The sequence below is a fragment of the Heptranchias perlo genome, chromosome 24 (genome assembly GCF_035084215.1).
Source record: "Heptranchias perlo isolate sHepPer1 chromosome 24, sHepPer1.hap1, whole genome shotgun sequence".
Lineage (NCBI taxonomy): Eukaryota > Metazoa > Chordata > Chondrichthyes > Hexanchiformes > Hexanchidae > Heptranchias > Heptranchias perlo.
The window spans coordinates 49,967,506-49,985,537 of record NC_090348.1 but is presented as its reverse complement, the minus strand read 5'-3'; the positions used below and the strand labels follow the sequence as shown (position 1 = coordinate 49,985,537).

General features: G+C 44.8%; 1 protein-coding gene across 1 annotated transcript in view; it reads right to left on the bottom strand.

Annotated features, from left to right (window-relative positions):
* The window catches only part of sbf1 (SET binding factor 1), a 359,704-nt gene extending 344,714 nt beyond the window's left edge, over positions 1-14,990 (bottom strand). Inside the window, exon 1 of the mRNA XM_068005308.1 lies at positions 14,840-14,990. Coding sequence (XP_067861409.1) covers positions 14,840-14,990 — 151 coding nt within the window. The remainder of the gene's footprint in view (positions 1-14,839) is intronic.
* Between the last annotated feature and the right edge of the window lie 3,042 nt (positions 14,991-18,032).

The window sequence follows — 18,032 nt, the reverse complement described above, 5'->3', positions numbered from 1 at the left end:
GGGTCGTGGTAAGCAGTTTTCATCAAAAATTCACTTACGGTGCTTTTACATTTAACCTGTGCAACTACTTCAGTCTCGGGGCAGCAATATATGAACATTGCTCTCCCCTTATTATACATTTCCACCTGTTGCCAGTCTATGCAGTACAGTCCAGTCCATCTATTAACTGTTAAGGATACAAATATACACAGATCATCGCCTGGTGAGTCACTACTCCACAAATCATAGAACATAAATTACATGGGACAATTACATTATACATACTGGCTCCAAGACTCCATCTTATACCTGAATTCGATAAAATGGGTTTTGCTTTGTTGACTTACAAAATATTGAAACAAGTGGTTAAATGGAACAGAACTAAACTCATCGACAAACCTAATCTTATTAGCAGCACAAAAATAAAGTACAAATGAAGGAGTTCAATATTCCATAGACACAAACAATCCACCATGTTTAAATACTGCTTGTTGCCTGTGTTCAAGCATTAGTCAGACACTTGCCAATAGAGAGCTTTTCACAGCAAAAAAAAAGCAAGTGATGCGAGACAGACACAACCTGCATTTATACAGCACTTTTATCACATCCAGATCTTATTAAAAATCTTAAATTTGCATACATTTCCCGTCTACAAACCTTATTTCCTATTCATAAAACCATAGAAAGGTTACAGCACAGAAGGCGGCCATTCGAGTCCATGCCAGCTCTATGCAAGAGCAATCCAGCTAGTTCCAATCCCCCGCCCTATCCCCGTAACACTGCAAATTTTTGCCTTTCAAGTATTTATCCAGTTCCCTTTTGAAGGTCATGATTGAATCTGCCTCCACCACACCCACTGCCAGTACATTCCAGATCCTAACCACTCGCTGTGTAAAAAAGTTTTTCCTCAAGTCACCTTTGGTACTTTTGCCAATCACCTTAAATCTATGTCCTCTGGTTCTTGACCTAGCCGCCAATGGAAACAGTTTCTCTATCTACTCTGTCTAAACCCTTCATGATTTGAATACCTCTATCAAACCTCCTCTCAACCTTCTCTGTTCCAAGGAGAACAACCCCAGCTTCTCTAGTCTATCCACATAACTAAAGTCCCTCATCCCTGGAATCAATCCAGTAAATCTTTTCTGCACCCTCTCTAAGGCCTTCACAGCCTTCATAAAATGCGGTGCTCAGAACTGGACACAACACCTCAGTTGTGGCCGAACCAGTGTTTAATAAAGGTTCATCATGACTTCCTTGCTTTTGTACTCTATGCCTCTATTTATAAAGCCCAGATCCCGTACGCTTTTTTAAAAACTCTCTCAACCTGCCCTGTCACCTTCAATGATTTGTGCACATATACCCCCAGATCTCTGTTCCTGTACCCCTTTTAGAATTGTGCCCTTTAGCTTATATTGCCTCTCCTCATTCTTCCTACCGAAATGTATCACTTCGTTTTTTCTGCATTAAATTTCATCTGCCACATGTCCAACCATGCCACCAGCCTGTCTAAATCCTCTTGAAATCTATCACTATCCTTCTCACTGTTCACTACATTTCCAAGTTTTATGTCATCCACAAATTTGGAAATTGTGTCCTGTACACCCAAGTTATTAATACATATCAAGAAAAGCAGTGGTCCCAGTACCGACCCCTAGGGAACACCATTGTACAACTCCCTCCAGTCCGAAAAACAACCGTTCACCACTACTCTTTGTTTCGTTACTTAGCCAATTCTGTATCCATGCTGCTACTACTCCATAGGCTTCAATCTTGATGACAAGACTATTATGCGGCACTTTATCAAACGCCTTGTGAAAGTCCATATACACCACATCAACCGCATTGCCCTCATCTACCCTCTGTTACCTCATCAAAAAACTCAATCAAGTTAGTTAAACACGATTTGCCTTTAACAAATCCGTGCTGGCTTTCCCTAATCAATCCACATTTGTCCAAGTGGCTGCTAATTCTGCCCCGGATTATAGTTTCTAAAAGTTTCCCCAACACCAAGGTTAAACTGACTGGTCTATAGTTGCTGGGTTTATCCTTACACCCTTTTTTGAACAAGGGTATAACATTTGCAATTCTCCAGTCCTCCAGCACCACCCCCATATCTATGGATGTTTGGAAGATTATGGCAACCTAGGACGCATCCCATTCGGACTGGGTGACTTATCTAGAATCATAGAAGTTACAACATGGAAACAGGCCCTTCGGCCCAACATGTACATGTCGCCCAGTTTATACCACTAAGCTAGTCCCAATTGCCTGCACTTGGCCCATATCCCTCTATACCCATCTTACCCATGTAACTGTCCAAATGCTTTTTAAAAGACAAAATTGTACCCGCCTCTACTACTGCCTCTGGCAGCTCGTTCCAGACACTCACCACCCTTTGAGTGAAAAAATTGCCCCTCTGGACCCTTTTGTATCTCTCCCCTCTCACCTTAAATCTATGCCCCCTCGTTATAGACTCCCCTACCTTTGGGAAAAGATTTTGACTATCTACCTTATCTATGCCCCTCATTATTTTATAGACTTCTATAAGATCACCCCTAAACCTCCTACTCTCCAGGGAAAAAAGTCCCAGTCTATCTAACCTCTCCCTATAAGTCAAGCCATCAAGTCCCAGTAGCATCCTAGTAAATCTTTTCTGCACTCTTTCTAGTTTAATAATATCCTTTCTATAATAGGGTGACCAGAACTGTACACAGTATCCCAAGTGTGGCCTCACCAATGCCCTGTACAACTTCAACAAGACATCCCAACTCCTGCATTCAATGTTCTGACCAATGAAACCAAGCATGCCGAATGCCTTCTTCACCACCCTATCCACCTGTGACTCCACTTTCAAGGAGCTATGACTCTGTACTCCCAGATCTCTTTGTTCTATAACTCTCCCCAACGCCCTACCATTAACGGAGTAGGTCCTGGCCCGATTCGATCTACCAAAATGCATCACCTCACATTTATCTAAATTAAACTACTTTAAGTACAGCTGGCCTTTCTAGTACCTTCTCTATCAATTTTTAGCCCATCCAGTATCTCACTTACATCTTCCTTTACTGAGATTCTGGCAGCATCTCCTTCCTTGGTAAAGACAGATGCAAAGTACTCATTTAGTACCTCAGTCATGCCCACTGCCTCCATGGGTAAATCTCCTTTTTGGTCCCCATCCAGCCCCACCCCTCCTCTTACTACCCGTTTACGGGCCCACAGAAGACTTTTGAATTCCCTTTTATGTTGGCTGCCAGTCCAATCTCATACTCTCTCTGCCGTGATTTCCTTTTTCACTTTCCCTCTGAACTTTCTATATTCAGCCTGTTCTCACTTGTGTTATCAACCTGACATGTGTCATATGCCCCCTTTTTCTGTTTCATCTTTCTCTCTATGTCTTTCATCAACCAGGGAGCTGTGGCTTTAGTTGCCCTACCTTTCTCCCTCGTTGGAATGTACCTTGTCTGTACCCGAATCATCTTTTTAAAGGCCGCCCATTGTTCAATTACAGTTTTGCCTGCCAATCTTTGATTCCAATTTACCCGGGCCAGATCAGGTCTCATTCCACTGAAATTGGCCCTCCTCCAATTGAGTATTTTTACTTTCGAACAGTCCATGTCCTTTTGCATAGCTATTCTAAATCTTATACTACTATAATCGTTGTTCCCTAACTATTGCCCCACTGACACATGGCCCACCTCACTTCCCAGAACCAGATCCAGCAATGCCTCCTTCCTTGTTGGGCTGGAAACATACTGGTCAAGAAAGTTCTTCAAAAATTCCTCTGCCTCTTTCCCCTTATATTACTATCCCAGTCTATATTAGATAAGTTGAAGTCCCCCATTACCACTATTCTATGGCTTTTGCACCTCTATATCCTTCCCACTAGTTGGTGGTCTATAGAATATACCTAGTAGTGTAATGGCACCTCTATTGTTTCTTAACTCTAACCAAATAGATTGTTGTAAACAATTTTACAACACCAAGTTATAGTCCAACGATTTTATTTTTAATCCCACAAGCTTTCGGGGGCTTTCCCCTTCCTCAGGCGGTGTGGAAATGACAATTTCGAATCCTTCGCATTTTAACACATTTCCACACCGCCTGAGGAAGGGGAAAGCCCCCGAAAGCTTGTGGGATTAAAAATAAAATCGTTGGACTATAACTTGGTGTTGTAAAATTGTTTACAATTGTTAACCCCAGTCCATCACCGGCATCTCCACATCACAAATAGATTGTGTCCTTGACCCCTTCAGGACATAGTCTCTCTCCAGCACAGCAATATTCTCCTTAATCAATCCTGCCACCCACCCCCCTCCTTCCTTTTCTTCCCTATCTTTCCTGAATATCTTGTGTCCAAGAATATTTAGTACCCAATCCTGCCCTTTTTTAAGCCCGGTCTCCGTTATCGCCATGACATCATATTCCTGTGTGGCTATTTGCGCCTGCAGCTCACCAACCTTGTTTACCACACTTCATGCGTTTACACAAATGCACTGTAAAGCAATCTTAGACTTTATTTTACTCTCTTAGTCTGATCCCACCTAATACCATATTCTCTCATGTGTCAACTTTTCTCATTATAAATACCTATATCCACATTTCCCATTTAATTTTCTTATGTCAACCATCACAAGGCAATTACAGGCAATGGCCAGCAGGTAGTTATGGAGCAAATTTGTAAACTAACTGCCCCAACTCCATCACCATTTTGTTTTTTACAACTTTTTTTTTAACCCGGGGGGGGGGGGGGGGGTTAACTCTTACTGTATTTAATAAATTATATATTTGTTTAAAATTACTCTCCCTCTATCCCTACTGCCCCCAGATTTCCATTTGCTCCCATACATTCCAACCTGCATGCCACAACATCTGCCAGCTCAGCTCCACGTGTCTGTCACTGAGCCGGCCAACCCTACCCCAGGTCACCATCCTAACCCACCATTCCTCCTTTTCCTTTGCTTTTTCCCCACCCAATTCCAAGCCCCATTTATTTATTTGCTTCACAGCAACTTGAGCGAGCCTACTCAACCTCCGAGCCAATGTCCTGGTTCAACTGGCTCCACTGTCACCCACACACCACTCCTCCACACCTCATTCTGGCCTCCAATGTAGCTCACTCCCAGGCCCTCATTTTTCGACTCCATGCTTCCACGCAGGCTGCTGACCGGCCTTCTCCATTCTCCATGCAGGCCTGTCACTAACACTGTTCGCTGGGCTGCCCTCCTATTCCTACATCTCAAAACAGTTGCTAATTTTTTAATCTACTTTTAATTAGAAAACATTTTCTCAAGCTTATTTTGTTCTTTTTCACATTCAAAATATCACTTTTCTGAAACATTTCATACTTTGAATCAATACACTTTTCAGTTACTCCCAGAGCACTCCTATTCACATGCTTCAAAACAGTAAGTTTCTAACTTTAAATCTAGTATTAGGGAGGACAGTAATATAGCAGTTATGTTACTGAACTCATAATCCAGAGAGCTGGACTAATAAACCAGAGACATGAGTTCAAATCCCACCATGCAGTTTGAGAACTTGAATTCAGAAATAAAAAGCTGGTATCAGTAAAAGTGACCATGAAGCTGTCAGATTGTTGTAAAAACACACTGGTTCACTAATGTCCCTTTCGGGAAGGAAACCTGCCATCCTTACCCGGTCAGGGCCTATATGAGACTCCAGTCCCACACCAATGGGGTTGCCTCTAAACTGACCTCTGAAGTGGCCCAGCAAGGCACTCAGTTGTATAAAACCTCTCCAAAAAGAAACCAAGCAGCATTGTGCGAGCACCTTCACCCCACGGACTTCTGCGTTCAAGGAGGCCCACCCCCACTGAGATGGGCGATAAATGCCGGCCTTGCCAGCGATCCCACATCCCGAGAATGAATAAAAACAAACAAACCTTACATTTTCTGAATTTTTTTTTTCTTAAGTTCCAAAATATTGGTTTTCAGAAACATTTCACAGTATTTCAATTAATACTGTTTATATTGGTTTTAATGGCCACTAAGCTTCAACATTGCTTAATGATTACATGAGTCAGCCCACTCTTGCTTTTGCACAGCCAACTCCACTGTTCCCCATCCAACCTGCTCCACTCCAAAGCCAACAAGTCCACCACCACCACACAACATGCCAAGATAACTTAGTGCAACCCCCCAGTATCAACTAGTGCCAGAAATGCTCCAAAGCACTTCACATACATTGAATTACATTGCATAGCTAACCTTGTTATGTGGGTAAACATGCCATCCATTCTGTATACAGCAAGATCCCAATAGCAATACTGAATGGCCAGTTAATCTATTTTTGGTGATGCTGGTTGAGGGAATGTTGGTAAGTACTGCCTGCCCTTTTTCAAATAGTGCCTACAGATCTTTAACATTCCAAACCAACGGAACACACATCAATTTAATGTCTTATCAAAAGGACGTCACCTCCAACACTCCCTCAGTATTCTACTGGAGCGTCAGCCTAGATTGTGCACAGTTACATACAAGAATCAAATGCACCCGCAGGCTTAACCTGATGGCAGATTGACAGAGCTATATTTTCTTGGCTCTGTTGTCTTTGGTCACTGCTGGTCCCAACATTTACATTACGGAGCAGAGCAGACCAGAGGAACATTCCTGTAATGTAAAGCTGTAGTACTGAGCCACTTTATAAGCCACTCTCATTAGAAGGTCATATGCTAAATCCCTGGTGTGACGGGTTGGCTGAATTCAATTGGCCTCACACCGCTGGACTAGGGAGGGGAACAAATAGAAATATAGAAAATAGGAGCAGGTGTAGGTCATTCAGCCCTTCAAGCCTGCTCCGCCATTCAATATGGGTGAGTGGGCGGAGATTTGGCAGATGCAATATAATATTGGAAAATGTGAGGTTATGCACTTTGGCAGGAAAAATCAGAGAGCAAGTTATTTTCTTAATGGCGAGAGACTGGAAAGTAGTGCAGTACAAAGGGATCTGGGGGTCCTAGTGCAAGAAAATCAAAAAGTTGGTATGCAGGTGCAGCAGGTGATCAAGAAAGCCAACGGAATGTTGGCTTTTATTGCTAGGGGGATAGAATATAAAAACAAGGAGGTATTGCTGCAGTTATATAAGGTATTGGTGAGACCGCACCTGGAATACTGCATACAGTTTTGGTCTCCATACTTAAAAGACATACTTGCTCTCGAGGCAGTACAAAGAAGGTTCACTCGGTTAATCCCGGGGATGAGGGGGCGGACATATGAGGAGAGGTTGAGTAGATTGGGACTCTACTCATTGGAGTTCAGAAGAATGAGAGGCGATCTTATTGAAACATATAAGATTGTGAAGGGTCTTGATCGGGTGGATGCAGTAAGGATGTTCCCAAAGATGGGTGAAACTAGAACTAGGGGGCATAATCTTAGAATAAGGGGCTGCTCTTTCAAAACTGAGATGAGGAGAAACTTCTTCACTCAGAGGGTAGTAGGTCTGTGGAATTTGCTGCCCCAGGAAGCTGTGGAAGCTACATCATTAGATAAATTTAAAACAGAAATAGACAGTTTCCTAGAAGTAAAGGGAATTAGGGGTTATGGGGAGCGAGCAGGAAATTGGACATGAAGCTGAGTTCGGATCGGTCAATGCCCTGTGGGTGGCGGAGAGGGCCCAGGGGCTATGTGGCCGGGTCCTGCTCCGACTTCTTGTGTTCTTTAGATTTGTGGTTGGGATCAGATCAGCCATGATCTTATTGAATGGCGGAGCAGGCTCGAGGGGCCGATTGGCCTACTCCTGCTCCAATTTCTTATGTTCTTATGTTCTTATATGATCATGGCTGATCCTCTATCTCAATACTATATTCCCGCTCTCTCCCCATACCCCTTGATGCCTTTTGTGTCTAGAAATCTATCTAGCTCCATAAATATATTCAGTGACTTGTCCTCCACAGCCTTCTGTGGTAGAGAATTCCACAGGTTCACCACCCTCAGTGAAGAAATTTCTCCTCATCTCAGTCCTAAATGTCCTACCCCGTATCCTGAGACTGTGACCCCTTGTTCTGGACCCCCTAGCCAGGGGAACCATCCTCCCAGCATCCAGTCTGTCAAGCCCTGTCAGAATTTTATATGTTTCAATTAGATAATTTTGTATGTTTCAATGACTAAAGATTCCTGCTGCTGATCGCCATCTAGTGTGCGTGGCTACTGGCTGAGAACAGGCTCAGTGCGTGGGATGCACACAAACAACAAGTGGGTAAAAAGTTGGAGGCTTACAGGTACTGAAGGAACTGTACAATAGGTAGAATCAACACTTTCATGAAATGGGAGGGAAGAATTAATAAACACTAGTTGTTCAGAGAGCATACAACCCCACCCGGCCCCAGCTAAATACTCAATTACCATCAGGGCAGCCAAGCATAGCTGTACTGAAGAATTCTTTAACCTATCAGCTAGATATTATCCAATGTAAATCGGCAGCCCATTACAAGAATAATGGTCAGGTAATCACTCTCCTAGGACATGAAGTCTGTCAATCTTAATCATCAAGACCCACATTAGAAACTTGTGATGTCATCCTTCAGAGCCCTGTGAATCAGGCCCTAGACCTTCCCCCATGTAAATCCCATATCATCTTGCCCTCATTCCCAAACACTCCTGCCAATGTTGGGTGTGGGCTTGATACCTCATCTTAGTTTATCCAATCTTTTATCATTACCATTAATTATATGAATCCTATGTCAGGGGTCTGACCATTAGGAACTAGTTGCAGTATGTGGTACTCTTATTTGTCATTCGCCCTCTCATCTATTTCTCGAATTCAAAAACAACTTTAAAAACTAACTGCAGTGCTGGTAAGGTGACAGTTTTACTTTAAAAAAAGGACATTTGCTCAAACAGTCCCTTACTGAGTGAGTATGCTGTCATAAGGTCTGTGCTTGAAGTCTTAGGGAGTGAAAGAGGAAGTTGCATAGGAAGTAGTAGTTTACAACTTTAATTCCACGAGTTAAGGAGAACTCACAAACCACAAAGCTGCGATGAATTACACATGCCAGAGAGTGCGAGGAACATCATTCTAAACAACTTCCTGTGCAGTATCCTTATTTACTGCCACATGCCGATGTTATTTCCAGAATTTAAAATTTGCCATTTAACATTAGTTTAGTTTGATCTGGTCATGTGAACATAGATTGTTTGTTAACTGGACAAGACCACTGTCTCGTTCTTGGAGACAATGAGCTGTAGGTTGAAGTAACTCTCAAAAACTCGTGCCTGTGATCTAGGCTGACACTCCAATTCAGTACTGAAGGAATGCTGCACTGTTGGAGGTGCTGCCCCTCAGTTGAGAAGTTAAAACAAAGCCCCGCCTGCCTGTCCTGATGGTCAGGTGGATATCAAAAACAGAAGAGTAGGGAACTCTCCTGGGGTCCCGGCTAACATTCCTCCCTCAACCAACACTATTTAAAACAGTTTAACTGGTCATTCATTCCATCGCTGTTTGTGGGATCTTGCTATGTGTAAAATGACCATCACATTTCCTTACATAAGTCATTGCATTTCAAAGTCATTCACACATGAAGTGCTTTGAGACATTTCTGAGCTGTGATAAGGATAACAATCAAGTGAACAACAACAATTTGCATTTATACAGTACCTTTAACGTGGTAAAACGTCCCAAGGTGCTTCAACAGGAGTGTTGTCAAACAAAATTTGACACCAGCCACATAAGGAGATTTTAGGACAGGTGACCAAAAGCTTGGTCAAAGAGGTAGGTTTTAGGAGCACAGATCTCGGAGGGTTGTAGGGCTGGAGGAGGTTACAGAGATAGGGAGGGGCAAGGCCATGGAGGGATTTGAAAACAAGATGAGAATTTTAAAATCGAGGCGTTCCAGAACCGGGAACCAATGTAGGTCAGTGAGCACAGGGGTGATGGGAGAACGGGATTTGGTGCGAATAAGGACACAGGCAGCAAAGTTTTGAATGAGCTCAAGTTTATGGAGGGTGGAAGATGGGAGACCAGCCAGGAGAGCATTGGAATAGGCCAGTCTGGAGGTAACAAAGGCATGGATGAGGGTTTCAGCAGATGAACTGAGGCAGGGGCAGAGACGGTCGATGTTACAGAGGTGGAAATAGGCAGTCTTGGTGATGGAGTGGATATGTGGTCGGAAGCTCATTTCAGGATCAAATAGGACACCAAGGTTACAAACATTCTGGTTCAGCATCAGACAGTGGCCGGGGAGAGAGATGGAGTCGGTGGCCAGGGAACGGAGTTTGCGGCAGGAACTAAAGGCAATGAACTCCTATCCCCTGCACGTAACAACTTACCGCACTGGGGATATTTCTGAACACGTGCATGATTTTGCTATTACTGACCCGAGTAACTCTTCTCCCACAGTAATATTGGCCAATTATGCTGTAAATTTGCCAGAAATAGGATCACTGAACTGCATTTCACATCATCGAACAAAGAATGCTAACAAACCTTCACTAAAACATCACGTAGAATTTTACAGCACAGAAACAAGCCATTCGGCCCAACTGGTCTATGCCAGAGTTTATGCTCCACACGAGCCTCCTCCCACCCTACTGGCATATCCTTCTTCTCTTTCTCCCTCATGTATTTATCTAGCTTCACCTTAAATGCATCTTTGCTGTTCGCCTCAACTATTCCTTGTGGTAGCAAGTTCCACATTCTCACCACTGAGAAAAGAGGTTTCTCCTGAAATCCCTATTGGATTTATTAGTGACCATTTTATATTTATGGCTCCTAGTTTTGGACTCGCCCCCCCAACTAGTGAAAGCATCTTCTCTGTCTACCCTATCGACCCCTTCATAATTTTAAAGACCTCCATCAGGTCACCCCTCAGCCTTCTATTTTCTAGAGAAAAAAGCCCCCAGCCTATTGATTCTTTCCTGATAGTTATAACCTCAGTTCTGGTGGTATCCTTGTGAACCTTTTTTTGCACCTTCTCCAGTGCCTCTATTTCCTTTTTATAATATGGAGACCAGAACAATGCACAGTATTCCAAGTTTGGCCTAACCAAGGTTTTATACAAGTTTAACATAACTTCTCTGCTTTTCAGTTCTATCCCTCTAGAAATGAACCCCAGTGCTTTGTTTGCCTTTTTTTTGGCTTTGTTAACCTGTGTCACTACTTTTAGTGATGTGTATCTGTACCCCAAGATCCCTTTGCTAGTCTTCCCCATTTAGAATATTATTCCTCCTACCAAAATGCACCACCTCACTTATCGATATTGAAATTAATTTGCCATTTACACGCCCATTCTGCAAGTGTGCTAACGTCTATCATCACGTGATAACAGGTTATACTGATGGAAAATTGCAGGTTACTAGGTGGAAAAGCTGCAACGCCCCCACTCCAGCCCCCTGGGACTACACATTTTAACAGGCAGACCCTGATTATGTCATCCATTTTCCTATTAAGCGCAATAGGACTTTTTCACCCATTTTCTCGCCCCCATCCTCCTCCTCCTGCTGGCGATGACTGTTGCTGGGCAGTCCTCCAATCCAAGTGGCCATTCTTCATGTGTGAGTGTTACCATGCTAATTAACCACGGAACATTCAATCCTGTCCAACTGTATCATCAACACACCCTTTCGATTCGAGGTCAGTGGATAGCAAATTGGGAACAGGAATCCTGGCTGATTTTTTCCCCTCCCTAACCCAGAGACATTGAGGCCAATTATAGCCCTCAATTGCTGCCCTGTCTAACTCAGCACAGATGGGCCTAGGATCTTCCTGTTGTGTATAACAATCTACCAAGGGGTGCCATTATGGGCTAATGGAGTTTGTTTTAATATTAAGTGTCTAGAATCAGAGATATTGGAAAAACAACAGCTTGATTAAAGGATATAGTAAGTTTGCAATAAACATTAATCTGTTGTTCATGTTTGCTCAGAACCATTTACTACCTCACAGTCTGGAATTCAAATACTTAAATACAAATACAGTAACTCCTAGTTAACCATTGGCAGCACCTTGCAAACCCACGACCTCCACCACCTACAAGCTCAAGGATAGCAGGTGCATGGGAACACCATCACCTCCTAGTCACACACCATCCTGACTTAGAAAAATATCAGCAGTACCTTCATCTTTGCTGATTCAAAATCCTGCAACTCCCTACCTAACAGCATTGTGGGAACACCTTCACCAGACGGACATCAGCAGTTCAAGGCGGCGGCTCATCGCGATCTTATCAGGAAAACTACGGATGGGCAATAAATGACAGCCTTGCCAGCAACATCCCAAGAATGAATTTAAAAAACCTGCCAGCTGGAATGGTAATGTGTGGGCATCACATCAATAAAGTTGCCAAATTTCATGAAACATTTTCGTGCATTTTTTTTTATTATTCGTTCTTAGGATGTGGGCGTCGCTGGCGAGGCCAGCATTTATTGCCCATCCCTAAGTGCCCTCGAGAAGGTGGTGGTGAGCCGCCTTCTTGAACCGCTGCAGTCCACGTGATGAAGGTTCTCCCACAGTGCTGTTAGGAAGGGAGTTCCAGGATTTTGACCCAGTGAATGAAGGAACGGCGATATATTTCCAAGTCGGGATGGTGTGTGACTTGGAGGAGAACGTGCAGGTGGTATTGTTCCCATGTGGCTGCTGCCCTTGTCCTTCTAGGTGGTAGAGGTCGCGGGTTTGAGAGGTGCTGTCGAAGAAGCCTTGGCGAGTTGCTGCAGTGCATCTTGTAGATGGTATACACTGCAGCCACTGTGCGCCGGTGGTGAAGGGAGTGAATGTTTAGGGTGGTGGATGGGGTGCCAATCAAGCGGGCTGCTTTGTCCTGGATGGTGTCGAGCTTCTTGAGTGTTGTTGGAGCTGCACTCATCCAGGCAAGTGGAGAGTATTCCATCACACTTCTGACTTGTGCCTTGTAGATGGTGGAAAGGCTTTGGGGAGTCAAGAAGTGAGTCACTCGCCACAGAATACCCAGGCTCTGACCTGCTCTTGTAGCCACAGTATTTATGTGGCTGGTCCAGTTAAGTTTCTGGTCAATGGTGACCTCCAGAATGTTGATGGTGGGGGATTCGGCAATAGTAATGCCGTTGAATGTCAAGGGGAGATGGTTAGACTGTCTCTTGTTGGAGATGGTCATAAGAACAAAAGAAATAGGAGCAGGAGTAGGCCAATTGGCCCCTCGAGCCCTGCTCCACCATTTAATAAGGCACCTCAGCACCTCACTCTACCGCAAGCCCACGGACAACCTCACGATGCTCCACTTTTCCAGCTTCCACCCTAACCACGTCAAAGAGGCCATCCCCTATGGACAGGCCCTGCGAATACACAGGGTCTGCTCAGACGAGGAGGAACGCGATGGACACCTACAGACGCTGAAAGACGCCCTAGTAAGAACGGGATATGACGCTCGACTCATCGATCGACAGTTCCGACGGGCCACAGCAAAAAATCGCATAGACCTCCTCAGGAGACTAACACGGGACGCAACCAACAGAGTACCCTTTGTCGTCCAGTACTTCCCCGGAGCGGAGAAACTACGCCATGTTCTCCGCAGCCTTCAACATGTCATCAATGAGGACAAACACCTCGCTATGGCCATCCCCACACCTCCACTACTCGCCTTTAAACAGCCACCCAACCTCAAACAGACCATCGTTCGCAGCAAATTACCTAGCTTTCAAGAGAACAGCGTCCACGACACCACACAACCCTGCCACGGTAACCTCTGCAAGACATGCCAGATCATCGACACAGATACCACCATCACACGAGAAGACACCACCCACCAGGTGCATGGTTCATACTCCTGTGACTCGGCCAACGTTGTCTACCTCATACGTTGCAGGAAAGGATGCCCCAGAGCATGGTACATTGGCGAGACCATGCAGACGCTGCGACAACGGATGAACGGACACCGCGCAACAATCGCCAAACAGGAGGGTTCCCTCCCAGTCGGGGAACACTTCAGCAGTCATGGACATTCATCCACCGACCTTCGGGTAAGCGTACTCCAAGGCGGCCTTCGAGACACACGACAACGCAAAATCGTCGAGCAGAAATTGATAGCCAAGTTCCGCACCCATGAGGACGGCCTCAACCGGGATCTTGGGTTCATGTCACGCTACACGTTACCCCACCAGCGAACAAATGTTATCTGTTTTTAATATAACGGGTCAGTTGCTGTCTTTTCTATGTTTCTACCTCTCTATCTCTGTTTTTTTTGTTTGTTGTTTTTTTTTGGTGATTTGTATATTCTGTGAGACCTGGCAGGTAACACCTGTCTGTCTGCACACTGATTGCCTTGGCAACGGGCAGTTGAAAAAACTGTCTGTACTCACCAAGCATTGTTCTGTGAATTATAAATGCGATTTCATTTCGAGGTTTTCATTTTCACATCGTTCACCTGACGAAGGAGGAAGCCTCCGAAAGCTTGTGAATTTAAAATAAAATTGCTGGACTATAACTTGGTGTTGTAAAATCGTTTACAATTGTCAACCCCAGTCCATCACCGGCATCTCCACATCGGGATTAACCGAGTGAACCTTCTTTGTACTGCCTGGCGCAAATGTTACTTACCACTTATCAGCCCAAGCCTGGATGTTGTCCAGGTCTTACTGCACGTGGGCACGGACTGAACACTGCAATCATCAGCAAACATCCTCATTTCTGACCTTATGATGGAGGGAAGGTCATTGAAGCAGCAGCTGAAGATGGTTGGGCCAAGGACACTGCCCTGAGAAACTCCTGCAGCAATGTCCTGGAGCTGACGTGATTGATTTCCAACAACCACGACCATCTTCCTTTGTGCTAAGTATGACCCCAGCCACTGGAGAGTTTTCCCTAATTCCCATTGACTTCAATTTTACTAGAGCTCCTTGGTGCCACACTCGGTCAAATGCAGTCACTCTCACCTCACCTCTGGAATTCAGCTCTTTTGTCCATGTTTGGACCAAGGCTGTAATGAGGTCTTTAGCCGAGTGGTCCGAGCGGAACCCCAACTGAGCATCGATGAACTGGTTATTGGTGAGTAAGTGCTGCTTGATAGCACTGACGATAACACCTTCCATCACTTTGCTGATGATTGAGAGTAGACTTGGATGGCGGTAATTGGCCGGATTGGATTTGTCCTGCTTTTTGTGGACAGGACATGCCTGGGCAATTTTCCATTTTGTCGGGTAGATGCCAGTGTTGTAGCTGTACTGGAACAGTTTGGCTAGAGGCGCAGCTAGTTCTGGAGCACGAGTCTTTATCACTATAGCCGGGATGTTGTCGGGGCCCACAGTCTTTGTTGCAACAAGTGCACTCAGCCGTTTCTTGGTATCACAGGGTGTGAATCGAATTGGCTGAAGACTGGCTTCTGTGATGCTGGGGATATCAGGAGGAGGCCGAGATGGATCATCCACTCGGCACTTCTGGCTGAAGATGGTTGCAAACACTTCAGCCTCGTCTTTTGCACCCACGTGCTGGACTCTGGCATCATGGAGGATGGGGATGTTCACAGAGCGTCCTCCTCCAGTTAGCTGTTTAATTGTCCACCTCCATTCACGACTGGATATGGCAGGACTGCAGAGCCTTGATCTATAGCATGTTGCTTCTGCTGTTTAGCATGCATGTAGTCCTGTGTTGTAGCTTCACCAGGTTGGCACCTCATTTTTAGGTACACTCCTCAATGAACCAGGGTTGATCCCCTGGCTTGTTGGTAATGGTAGAGTGAGGAATATGCCAGGCCGAGGTTACAGATTGTGCTGGAATACAATTCTGCTGCTGCTGATGGCCCACAGCGTCTCATGGATGCCCAGTTTTGAGCTGGTAGATCTGTTCTGAATCTATCCCATTTAGCACAGTGGTAGTGCCACACAACACGTTGGATGGTGTCCTCAGTGTGAAGACGGGACTTCATCTCCACAAGGAATTTGCGGTGGTCACTCCTACCAATACTGTCATGATGTGGAGATGCCGGTGATGGACTGGGGTTGACAAATGTAAGGAATCCTTACATTAATACTGTCATGGACAGATGCATCTGCGACAGGTAGATTGGTGAGAACGAGGTCAAGTAGGTTTTATCCTCGTGTTGGTTCGTTCACCACCTGCCGCAGGCCCAGTCTGGCAGCTATGTCCTTCAGGACTCGGCCAGCTTGGTCAGTAGGGGTGCTACCGAGCCACTCTTGGTGATGGACATTGAAGTCCCCCACCCAGGGTACATTCTGTGCCGTTGCTACCCTCAGTGCTTCCTCCAAGTGGTGATGAACATGGAGGAGGACTGATTCATCAGCTGAGGGAGAGCAGTAGGTGGTAATCAGCAGGTGGTTTCCTTGCCCATGTTTAACCTGATGCCATGAGATTTCATGGGGTCCGGAGTCAATGTTGAGGACTCCCAGGGCCACTCCCTCCTGACTGTATATCACTGTACTGCCGGTGGGACAGGACATACCTAGATGTGGTGATGGAAGAGTCTGGGACGTTGGCTGAAAGGTATGATTCTGTGAGTATGGCTATGTCAGGCTGTTGCTTGACTAGTCTGTGGGACAGCTCTCCCAATTTTGGCTTGGTTTGCCTTTGTCGTGTCCGGTGCCTAATGGTCCGATGCCGGGTGGTCCGTCCGGTTTTATTCTTATGACTTTTTGCAGCGAGATTGTACAACTGAGTGGCTTGCTATCCCATTTCAGAGGGCGATTAAGAATCAACCACATTGATGTGGGACTGGAGTCACATATCGGGTTAGGGAAGGAAACCTGCCGCCCTTAAGGACATTAGTGAACCAGATGGGTTTTTACGACAATCCGGTAGTTTCATGGCCACCATTACTGATATGGTGGGTCCAACATTATTCCAGCTGCATCTCTTTCTGCAAACCACTCAATTCATAAACCAAGAATAAGATATCTCGCAGCAGGTTTGATATTAATGTCACTCCTCTTCAACAGAACCAAATCATTACAACCTGCAGGCTGACACCATTGCTGGTAAAGCCTTCAGTTGCATTGGTCCTGTTAACTGAAACTCTTCCTAGAATTCCACCTTTGAAACCCCATCACTTCAGCCAAACTTCCGCAGCTATTTTCCTGGCTCAGCAATTGTTCCCAATCGCTTCATGTGGATTCCCCTCACCATTCTTCAAAAATCAAACCTTTATGAAATCAAATTCACCATACTGTGATTAGTAATATACAGCAACATTTTACAATGGCATTGTGACAATGATATCCTGCACAGAGCTTCAAAGCAGGCCACAAACCGCTCATTTGACACTGATGTCACGGTCTAATTCAATGTCTATTACTTCAGCTGAAATGCCTCATTACTCATATCTCAGCCCCATCAGGTAAGGCTGCAGCTACATTGACCATATATGGGAAAACCCACGTACAAGCACAATCTTTTGGACAACCTCAAGCTTCCTGTCTTCTTCCTCCGGCAATGCAGCAGTGACGAGACAGCTTTATTTCCACCAGAACCAGGGAAACCTCACTCCAGACAAGCATTTTTATATTTTTAAGATGTCTTTTTGCACCTGAAAGGTTTCAAAATGAGCATTTAATTTTAAAAAAATTTGCAAAACTGATCACTCCTGCACTGATTTATAAAGTACAATAAGAAATTTGCAGATTCCCCAAAGCAGGCCTTCAAATGCAACTGTATTAATATTTCAGTTCACAAAGGCTAATGCAGTCACCATAGCATACTCGGAGCTGGCTGTTTCTCACAACATCCCCAGAAATAGCTAACATTTTCCAGATGTTTGATTCCAGTGTAAGGGACAATGGCTGGAGATGACGTGGATTGTATGCAGCACAAGACATCATGAAACAATCTCTCTGACATGGCAACAGCTCTTCTGGTAACTACTATTGACACGAGATTAAAACCACAATCTCGTTATGCTGCTCACTCACCATCATTTCTTTACCCTCGCAAAATCATTCAATCATCCTCTTTACGTACTTCCCAAACACCTTGCTGCCTGTGTCTCAGAATGGAAGACATAGTGCTCCAGGCTTTGCAAAGCTGCTGCGGAATCAGTGAATAGAAGCCAGACTGTCTTGTTTTTGAGGAGAAGCGAGGCCTGCTCTGGAAACCCTTGGAAGGAGAAAGTGTCCAGCTGAATC